The 10,295-nt window shown below is 52.5% G+C and overlaps 2 protein-coding genes across 2 annotated transcripts; one reads left to right on the top strand and one right to left on the bottom strand.

Moving 5' to 3' along the window:
• Positions 1 to 492: 492 nt before the first annotated feature.
• On the bottom strand, positions 493 to 1,494 carry LOC114003802 (olfactory receptor 14J1-like). The gene has a single exon (XM_027751149.2). The coding sequence runs from the start codon at positions 1,492 to 1,494 to the stop codon at positions 493 to 495; it is 1,002 nt and encodes a 333-aa protein (XP_027606950.2).
• Positions 1,495 to 9,213: 7,719 nt separating this feature from the next.
• LOC113998656 (zinc finger protein 70-like) lies at positions 9,214 to 9,952 on the top strand. The gene has a single exon (XM_039378074.1). It carries the CDS (start codon positions 9,413 to 9,415, stop codon positions 9,902 to 9,904), a length of 492 nt encoding a protein of 163 aa, XP_039234008.1. The 5' UTR covers positions 9,214 to 9,412; the 3' UTR covers positions 9,905 to 9,952.
• The last annotated feature ends 343 nt before the right edge of the window (positions 9,953 to 10,295 follow it).

Consider the following 10,295-nt stretch of genomic DNA (forward strand, 5'->3'; position numbering starts at 1 on the left):
GGTCACAGGACTGACACAGAGCAGGGACTGAGGTGCCAGAGCACTCAGGCCTTGGGCAAGGAGCACAAAGGAGAGGGAGGCAGTGGGAAAAGAGCATCCCTGAAAAGGCCAAGAGCTTCTGCTCCCTGGCAGTGCTCCTGTACCAGGACTCTTTACCCCTTCTCCTCTGCACACAGGCACTGCCCTCCAGCTTTAGGGAAGTTGTTGGAGGGAGAATCTGGAAAAAAAAATTCAAGTCCTTTATTCTACTCAGAGATTGTGATTCCTTATGTACAGAATAACAAAGGCAGGATGTTTGACAAAGAAATTGCTGCAGAAACTTTTATTTTCTTTAAATGCACACAGAGAATGATTCCTCATTTACACAATTGTGAGTCAAAACAAAGAGTTAGAGAGTAAATTAGGTATGAGATGAAGAATAAATTTCTGTGTTAACAACATTTAAAGAGGAAAAAATGTAGGAAACGGCCCCCATCACCACTCTCAAAAGCTTTAGAAAGGAGGCTGGGCCAGTAAAGGGTTACACAATGAGTGTTGTACAGAAGAAAAGAGGCAGGTTATTGCTCTTGAAAAGCATCCAGTCATCATTTTCCTTATGGCATCCCTGAGCTCCTGGTTCCTGAGGCTGTAGATGAGGGGGTTCAGTGATGGAGGAACCACTGAGTACAGAACTGCCACCACCAGGTCCAGGGATGGGGAGGAGATGGAGGGGGGCTTCAGGTCGGAAAATATGCCAGTGCTGAGGAACAGGGAGACCACGGCCAGGTGAGGGAGGCACGTGGAAAAGGCTTTGTGCCGTCCCTGCTGAGAGGGGATCCTCAGCACAGCCCTGAAGATCTGCACATAGGAGAAAACAATGAAAATGAAACAACCAAACACTAAACAGACACTAACCCCAATGAGCCCGAGTTCCCTGCAGTAGCCTGAGTGTGAGCAGGAGAGCTTGTGGATGGCAGGGATTTCACAGAAGAACTGGCCCAGGGCATTGCCCTGGCACAGGGGCAGGGAAAATGTATTGGCTGTGTGCAGCAGAGTATGGAGAAAGCCAGTGGCCCAGGCAGCTGCTGCCATGTGGGCACAAGCTCTGCTGCCCAGGAGGGTCCCGTAGTGCAGGGGTTTGCAGATGGCAACGTAGCGGTCGTAGCACATGATGGTGAGGAGGGAAAACTCTGCTGAGAGGAAGAAATAAAAGAAAAAGGCCTGTGCAGCACATCCCGTGTAGGAGATGGTTGTGGTGTCCCAGAGGGAATTGTGCATGGCTTTGGGGACAGTGGTGCAGATGCAGCCCAGGTCTGTGAGGGAGAGGTTGAGCAGGAAGAAGCCCATGGGGGTGTGCAGGTGGTGGTCCCAGGCTACGGCGCTGAGGATGAGGGCGTTGGCCAGGAGGGCAGCCAGGGAGATGGCCAGGAAGAGCCAGAAGTGCAGGAGCTGCAGCTCCCGCCTGTCTGCGAATGCCAGGAGGAGGAACTGGGGCATGGAGCTGCTGTTGGGCATTTGCTGCCTCTGGGTGTTTGTTTCCAACACAGGAGAAGAAGACAATAAGAGGCCAGTTAGTGTGGACTTATCTAAACAAAGTCAAAGCTGTATTCTACAGACACTCCCCATGTCACACACAGACAGCCTTTTGATTTCCTAGGAGATCTTCTTTCAGCTCCAGTGCTGGGTCCCTCCTGAACAGCATTTTCACTGTCATAGCATCACTGTGCTTCTATATTGGGGTTTCACATAACAAGGAGATGTTAAGGGACAGGTTTCCAACCTGGAGGGAAATTCACAGCTTGGAAGGAAACCTCAGGGAGACAGTCAAGTGTCCTTATGATGGCATTTGATTTAAGCAGATTCAGCTCCTTCCCCAGCACCACAGGCTGCACTGCTAGGAGTCATATTCCGTTTGCAAGTGCAAAAAGGACATCTCAGACTAGTCCTGATGGGTCTAGCAGAGGTGATGCTGGTGCTGCCCACAGGCAGAGCAGTGGCTGAAAGCACATTAGGAAGCTCAGACAGACCTACTGAGCACTCACAGTTCAGATGTCTCAGGGACTTGTCAAAATTAATACTTTCTTAATGATTTATTCCTCTCATTCCTCCAGAGTAGGAAACTGGAAACACAATCTCAGGAAATTTCTTTAACCTTATAAAGATCTTCATCTTGGAAATATTCTGAGAGGGAGCTGAAGCTCTGAGCATCTCCTCCTCCTCTGCACTCCAGATACTCTCAGAGTTGCACTTACAGAATCTGTAGTTGGTGGGCAGTGCCAGCTTTACCAGATGCCTCCAAAAGCTGCAGTCCCATTGCCCTGCATGAACAGGCTTCCTGTGCCAAGATCTGTTAAAATTCTCCCCCAGTGAGGTCTCAGCATCATTCTATGTCTGACAGCCTTTAACTTCTCTCTGTCTCACTCCCCTGCCCCTGGTGCTGCAGGCAGTGCCCTCAGCCCTGCTGGGCTGTGCAGAGGAGCTGCTCACCAGCAGAGCTGTCTCTTTGAAGCTCTTCTTGCTTGCCAGGAGCTCCCTGTGTGCCAGGAGCCCGGCCCAGCTCAGCAGCACAGCAACAGCCCCAGGCATTTCATGACCCTCGGGGGGTTTGTTGTTGTTTACATGAGACTCAGTCCCTGAGAGGAAGTTCAAACAACTTCTCAAGAAGTTAAAATGAGATTGAAACACTGAAGTTTCTTGCAGTGCTAATGAGTCTCACTGAGGGACACAACTGAGACCGTGTCCCCAGATTCCAGTTAGAGCAGAAAAGTGCAGACAGTGATGACAAGGATGGACAAGCAAGGGAAAGGTGGCTCTGATGCTGAATAAACCTTGACTTGTTTCCTTAATCCAAAGGGCCAAGGCCTGACCCTCAGCCCATGGGAAGGCAGATCCTGTCCCTGCCTCATTCCTCAGGGCTCTTCCTGGGGCACTGAGATGTGGGATGTGCAATGCCAAGGGCAGGACCATGGGGTGGCACCTGCCAGGCTGCTGAGCAGGGACAAGGAGGCCATGAGGCCCCAGGGCTGCAAGGGGCACTCCCCTCCTCCTGGCATCAGGGGCACAGACAGCAGCCCTGGCCAAAGGCCTGCAGAAGGTGGCTGTGTCAGGGCCTTTCAGCTTCTCCCCCTCCCTGTCTCCTCTCCAGCCCAGGCTGTCCTACGGTGTCCATGCCCTGCCCCTTTCCCTGCAGGCTGTCGTCATCCCCCCGGCTGCCCCACCTGGCTGGCACCTTCCTGCACTGACATCTCTGTGTCCTCCCTGGCTCTTCCTGCACACACAAAGCCTTGGGCTCATCCAGACTCCTTCTTTGTGACATATTGCACCACAACACTGACCTGGGAGGGAAATTTCTGACTTCTTGTCACCAGTCTAGGCCACCCCAGCTGCCCTTGGTGGCACTAGTTCTTTCTTAGGCTGTTTTCTGACAGGAAGAAAAGCTCCACCAGCTCTGACACCCCCCTTCCAGACCTCTCAGGCTACTCCTCTACTGTCCTCAATCTTCACACCCCTGACCCCTGAGTCCTCAGCCTCTATATACGGGTCATGTGCTTGAGGCCCCAAATTCCTTCCTGAGGGATCTCTGGGACATCTCCAAGGTTTTGGAAGATGACAATAGAGTGCTCTTGTACAAGTTATTTCCTACAAGATTTCTGTTTGGGAAGAAGTAGACTGTTGAGATAGAAATGTGCAATACACCGTGGAACCTTATTCAAAGTCCAGCTGCAAAATACCTTATTTTTAAGAGTGTGAAATAAATCCTAAACTGTCATCAATTATGTGATTTTCTCTTTATTCCCAATCACTAATTAAAGAAACATAACTCAGATGTGATCTCACTCTGTGCTCCAGTGACATTAACATTAGAACAATATTGTCACTGTTTCCTCGTCTCTTGTGCTCCTCACTGGCAGGCACTTGGTGCACCCCTGGATATCCTGCCAATGAGGTAAAAAACTAACCCTTCTAAAGTTCCAGATTTTCCTCACCTGTTTGGACACAGTTGGACAAACTTGACCAAGTTGTTACTTGAAATCCATCTGCTGGATTTAGCATTAATTACTCCTTGTTTTGATCTGAGGGAAAAAGGCTCACACAACACAATCTCTGAATGCTCCTTTGAACTTACCCACAGTGTGTTCACAAAGACACAGAGCAAGGCTTTTAGCTTTTGCTGCTCCCCTCAGTTCCAGCATACAAAGAAATGTCTCTGTGAAATAACAGCAATTGCCTTTCCATGTTACTGAACTACCTTCAGTTTATCTGGTCTCAAACAAATACTCCATATTTTCTCCTTGTTTTATTTTCAAGGACATTGAAGTGCATCACTGTCTCAGACAGCCAAGGATAAGATGAGTGAGGGAATTCAGGTGCTCTGTTTAATTAATACAGGATTATTTCCCTTTCCTTTGGTGAAGCTAATAATGTGACTGGTGGAATGTCAGTAACAATTAAATCATAAACTCGTGCAGTACCAAAGGGATAATTTACTTTAGTTATGGATTATTGCCAGCAGAAATCTTGAAAATCTTATCCATATTTACACTGATAAAATACCACATGTACTTCCTGGGATACTGCAAGCTTTCTACAATCCTTGTGGCATGTCTTTACAGAGCAAGACTGAACATTTTGAGATGATACCTTAATAAACGAGCTGCAGTTCTATTGTTTCTTGAATGTTAAGCACCACATCCTAAACGCAGGAAAATGTTCAAGGTCAATGTCCTATTTTAGAGCTTTTCAGCAGCTGTGATATTGTGATAATCACACTTAAAATATTCCTCTAGAAAGAGTAAATTAGCCCTTTTCACTAGAAGGATTCTTATGATCAAAAGCAAATCTGAAAGAGAACAAAGTCAGATTTCTTTGTTTGTTGGTTGGTTTTATTTCAGCAATGCAATAAATTGCTGTCCCTAACTGGGATGGCTTTTCTACCCAAGAATTAAAAAGAAACCCCCAAAGTTCACTTTATTCTGCACTTATATTACTTTTGGGGTTTTGGGGTTTTTTTTGAGGCCTCACCTATGTAAAAATACCTTCCTTAAAATGCATTTATGCTTTCTGTAAGAACCAAACCATTCCAGCTGACATACCCTTCTATCACCAATACTGCAGGGAAATGTAATATCCCACTGAAGCAGAAGGGAAAGAAGACAACTGAGCATCAGCAGCTCTTCCTAAGCAAGATTAGGGGTTTAGCTCCATCTAACTGAGGGATGAGATGTGCCCCTCAGTGGGTCTCTTCCCACTCCCCCACCAGCCCTTCTACCCGACTGCAAGCTCAAAGTTCTAAAAAGAGAAGGAGAAGCTGGAGCGTCAATATTTGCCCAGTGCAAACCCCAATAATCTTTGCTGGGAGCTGACAGGAATTGCTGTTCCACTGCCCTGGGATATCCTGGCTTGAGGCGAGAGCGCAGCCCCGCCCAGAGCCCCCAACCCCTCTGAGAGCTTTTGTAGCGTCTGTTTGTCCATGTCCCTGTGGCAGAGGCTCCCCCGACATCTGCCCTGGAGCTGGTCCAGCTGCTGGACCAAACAAGGCATTGTCCAGCCTGCCTTCCCCCAGCCCCGACCGCCCCAGCCCATCTTCCATCGCTCTGCTTCCTTTTCCTGCCCCTGCTCCCCCTCCGCTCCCTTCCCTCGGGCATTTTTATTAGGAATGTTCTTGCTGTTCTCACTGTCCGAGCATGAGCTGATCCCCAGGGGAGCCTGTGGAATGTAACCCCTCAAGCACTAAATTCCTTCCCCTGTGCCAAAGACACGGGTTTGTTGTTGCTGCCCCTCCCGCCGAGCACCAGCTCCATCTCCTGCTCCTGCCCAGCGGCTTTGCAGAAATCCAGGGCTGGGTGTGGATTGAAGGCTGTGGCAAGGGACAGGATAAAGTGGCTTCACTTCCACCCTTGGTGTCTCAGTGTTTGTGATCTTGGGAATCCTCACAAACCTGGAACAATGGCGGATTATCTGTTGTTGTAAGCTATGTACCTAGAGATTGTTTTGATCTGTGTTTACATTTTCCTTGAAAGTACAACTGATTGAAAGTAGAACTGATAGAAAATAATGTATAAAAAACAAGGAAAAAGGAAAAAAAAAGGAAAAATAAAAAGAAAAACAAAGAAAAGGAAGAAAAAAAAGAAAAAGGAGAAAAAAAGAGAAAACAAGAAAGAAAAAGCAGGAAAAAAATTGAAAAAAAAAGAACAAAGAAAAAAGAAGAACGAGAAAGAAAAAAAAGAGAAAAAGGAAAGGAGAAAGAAAAAAGAAAGAAAAGAAAGAAATAAAAAAGAGAAAATAAAAGAAGACAGAAAAACTAAAACCCAACAAGTCCGGTCCTCCCCCGCCGCAGGGAATACAACTCCCACAATGCACCGCGCAGGTGGGGGCGTGGCGAAGGGCGGGCAGGGGCCGTGGCCGCGCGCTGATTGGCTGCGGGGCGGGTCTGTAAAGGCGGAGGGCGCGCGGAGCGAGCGCCATTTTGGCCTCGTGGTCGGGAGTGAGCAGGACTCGCCTGCGGCCGCTGCGCTTCGCTGGGTGAGTTGGCGGGGGGGGCGGCGAGAGCGGGGTCTGGGGATCCCCTCGGGGGCTGCGGGGAGCGCGGCTGTGGGTGGAAAGGCTGGAGGGCTCGGGAGGGTTTAGCGGGGGGGTTCGGGGGTTCCGGGGGTCTTTGTGAGGGGTCCCTGAGGGGGTTTGCTGTCCTGAGGGGACTCAGGGGGGAGGTTGGAGGTCCCTGAAAGGGTTTGGATGTCTCTAAATTGGTTTTGGTTTATGAGAAGATTGTAGGTATCCCAGGTGGGCTTTGAGGGTCTGTGAGGAGGTTTGGGAGTCCTGGGGGGCTTTGCAGGGACCTTTTAGGCAGTTTTGGGGTCTCTAGGGGGTTTAGTGGGTCTCAGACAGTTTTGAAGGTCCCCGAGGGCATTGGGGGGTCCCTGACAGGGCTTGGGGGGTCCCAGGTGGGTTTTGTGGGTCACTGAGAGGGTTTAGGGGGTGCTGGGGAGGGATGAGGGGTCCTTGAGGAGGTTTCGATGGGTCGAGGGGGGGATTTCAGGGGTTTTGAGGGGATTTTAGGGGGTCCCCTAAAGCCCAGCAGTGGGGTTCAAGGGGTCCCCCAGCCCCCAGGGGAGGGGGCCTAGGGATGCCCTCCGAAATCTGGAGGGGGAGATGTACCACATCTGGGTAAGGGGATCCCAGTGCCCCAGTATATCCCAGTGACCTCCCAGTTACCCTCAGTATGGCCCAGTAACCCCCTCAGTGACCATCCAGTGTGTCCTAGTGACCTCCATGTATCTTGGTAATCCCCCAGTAACTACCCAGTTCTCTGCCAGTGCCCCTCAGTGTGCCCCAGTTCCCCCCCAGGCCCTCCCAGTGCCCTCCCAGTGTCCCTCAGTAACCCCCCAGTCCTCCCAGTGCCCCCTGGTTCCCCCCAGTGTGTCCCAGTATCCCCCAGTAATCACCCAGTGCCCCACAAAGCCCCCGACTGTCCCCAGTGTGTCCCCAGATGCCCTTGGCCTTTCTGTGGGAGGGGGAGCGTTTTTGGGGTCAGAGGATCCAGAGAAGAGCAGCGAGGCTGGGGAAGGGAGTGGAGCACAAGTGGTGTGAGGAGAGGCTGAGGGAGCTGGGGGTGTTGAGGCTGGAGAAGAGGAGGCTCAGGGGAGACCTCCTGACTGTCTGCAAGTCCCTGCCAGGAGGTTGTGGCCAGGTGGGGGTGGGGCTGTTCTGGCAGGAACTGCCCAGGGCTGGGTCTTCAGCCGGGGGTGTTGGTACCAGCCAGTGCTGGGGCTGAGCAGAGCACGAGGCCTCTTGCAGACCCCTGGAGCAGCCTCCCACTTGCCAGCCCCGCCCTGGTGGGGTGACACTGTCCCCTCCCTACAGGACACTACCCCCGAAATCTTCGGGGGGGCCTTTTGTGTCTATTCCTGGTTGCCGATTCCTGCTGGGGACCTGAGGGAGCCTCTGCAATCCCATCCATGGGGCACAATCTCCTCTCCAGAGCTTGACTCACTGCAGACTGTGCAGGGAAATCTGTGCTGGCAACCCAAGTATGTCACGACCCCCCGCACTCTCCCCAAGATATTTGGGATAAGTTCCCCTTCCCAGGTACCCGCGGGATAACAAGGGAGGTGCTTGTTTTCCTGCTGTTGCTGTTCCTGCTCCGCCCCTGTCCCTGCCCTTCCTGCCGCTGTCGGGTGAGCGGAGCGGCCACGATGGGAAAGGGGCGAGAGAAGCGACCCAGGAGCCTGAAACGGGGGAGCAGAGAAGGGGAAGCCTGGACAGGAGGGACCTCTGGTTTCCCTGGGACAACACAGTGGAGAACCTGGAGAGGGGAAATGTCTGGGAACATGGCACCAGTAAGGCGAGAGTCAGAGGAGAAGGAACCCTTGGGACCCCCAACACTCCCAGCATCCCTAAGTGGGACCCCCAGCATCTCAGACGGGAGAGACCCTCTGAACCCCAGAGGGGACAGACCAGAGAGGGGGAACTTCTGGGAGAATTTTTTTGGGCTAATCTTCATATTTTGGAGTACTTTTAGCTGAATTTCAACTTTTTGCAGTTTGAGGGACTAAGGGTCTTCTTGCTATTTCTGAAAATTTTTTGCCTGAATGTCAGTGGTTTGGGTTTTTCTGAGCTGGATCTTGGTGTTTTGGAGGTCTTTATGGACACAGGATGCCCGGTGAGTTCTAGAGATGGACTTGGGCAGGAGGAACCCCCAAGCCAACGCACTCAGCCCTTGTTTTCCCCCCCATCAGGATTTGTCCTTCCCAAAGCTTGGTCGGATGGAGGAGGAGGCTGCGAGGAAGAGGAAGATGCCTTGGTCCCCCCAGGCAGGTGAGGAGGAAGTCAGTGTCCCTTTGGGCGGGTGTTGTGCTGGCTCTGTCAGCCGAGCATGGCCCCGGCTGCAGGACAACCCCGCTGGCGCCGCCGTCCTGCCGGGGCCGGAGTTGGGGGGATGTCCTTGGCCTTCCCTGTGGGCCGGAGGCAAATCCCCTGCCTGTCCTTCTTGCTTCCTGCCCCAGGCCCCGAGGTGAGGACGGAGAGCCCGGAGGACAAATCCCCCCATGAGACCCTGGTGGGAGAGGCCGTTTTGAAGGGCTCCCCGGCGCAGGAAGGCAGCGGGGAGGAAAAGGGCCAGAGATCCCCCCGCAGGAGGGGCTCCAAAGCCATCCCAGGGTGCTCTGAGGAGGAAAGAGCCAGCCTGTGCCGGGAAGGCGGCCGGAGCTTGAGGCGGAGCTCTGACCTGGTGGTCCCTGAGCAGCCTTCCAGCAGGGAGAAGCCGTTCAGGTGCTTGGAATGTGGGAAGAGCTTCAGTGACAGCTCCAACCTCCGCACTCACCAGCGAATCCACTCTGGGGAACGGCCCTACACGTGTAGGGAATGTGGGAAGAGCTTCAGGCACAGCTCCACCCTTCGCACCCACCACCGTATTCACACTGGGGAACTGCCCTACATGTGCAGGGAATGTGGGAAGAGCTTCAGCCAGAACTCCACCCTCTACACTCACCAGCGCATCCACAGTGGGAAAAGGCCCTACACATGTGGGGAATGTGGGAAGAGCTTCAGCCAAAACTCCACCCTCCAAACCCACCAGCGCATCCACACTGAGGAACGGCCCTACCTGTGTGGGGAATGTGGGAAGACCTTCAGGCAGAGCTCCCACCTTCGCACCCACAAGGTCATCCACACCGGGAAACGGCCCTACGAGTGTGGAGAATGTGGGAAGAGGTTTCAGACCAGCTCCAATCTCCTCCTGCATGAGCGGACGCACACGGATGAGAGGCCCTTCCGCTGCACAGACTGCGGGAAGGGCTTCAAGCAGAACTCCCACCTCATCACCCACCAGCACATCCACACAGGGGAGAGGCCCTACAAGTGTGGGGAGTGTGGGAAGAGCTTCACCCACAGCTCTACCTTGACCCAACACCAACGGACCCACCAGTAAGGGAAGCCCTACCAGTGCCCTGACTGCAGGAAGAGCTTCGGCCGCTGCTTCCACCCCAATGAACCCCTTGATGGTGAGGCAACCCCTGGAGTCCAGTGACTGGACTCCAGGGGTTCATCCCTTTCTACCACAAAGGGCCAGTCCCCTTTCACAGGGTCAGCTTCTTCCAACAGAACCCTTCTTGGGGTGTGTGTGGAGATTCCTGCCTTGGCTGGGGACCCCCCCAAGGTCACTGCTGGAGGTTGAGAGCAGAAATTTCCACACCAGCACTAGTCTGGGGGAGTTCCATCCATCTCTAAGAATTCTTGCTTTTGTGCCAGCTTGAGTAGAATTGCTTCAACAATTGCTTTAGTGTAGAGCACTGCCCTGTCTTATCCTGTACTCCTGGTAG

This window comes from Pipra filicauda, unplaced genomic scaffold (genome assembly GCF_003945595.2).
Source record: "Pipra filicauda isolate LSUMZ 115617 unplaced genomic scaffold, ASM394559v2 scaffold991_size40755_pilon, whole genome shotgun sequence".
NCBI lineage: Eukaryota > Metazoa > Chordata > Aves > Passeriformes > Pipridae > Pipra > Pipra filicauda.

Excerpts from the sequence above, each read along its gene's own strand:
- LOC114003802 (XM_027751149.2), bottom strand. The coding sequence starts at position 1,494 with ATGCCCAACAGCAGCTCCATGCCCCAGTTCCTCCTCCTGGCATTCGCA.
- LOC113998656 (XM_039378074.1), top strand. The coding sequence starts at position 9,413 with ATGTGCAGGGAATGTGGGAAGAGCTTCAGCCAGAACTCCACCCTCTAC.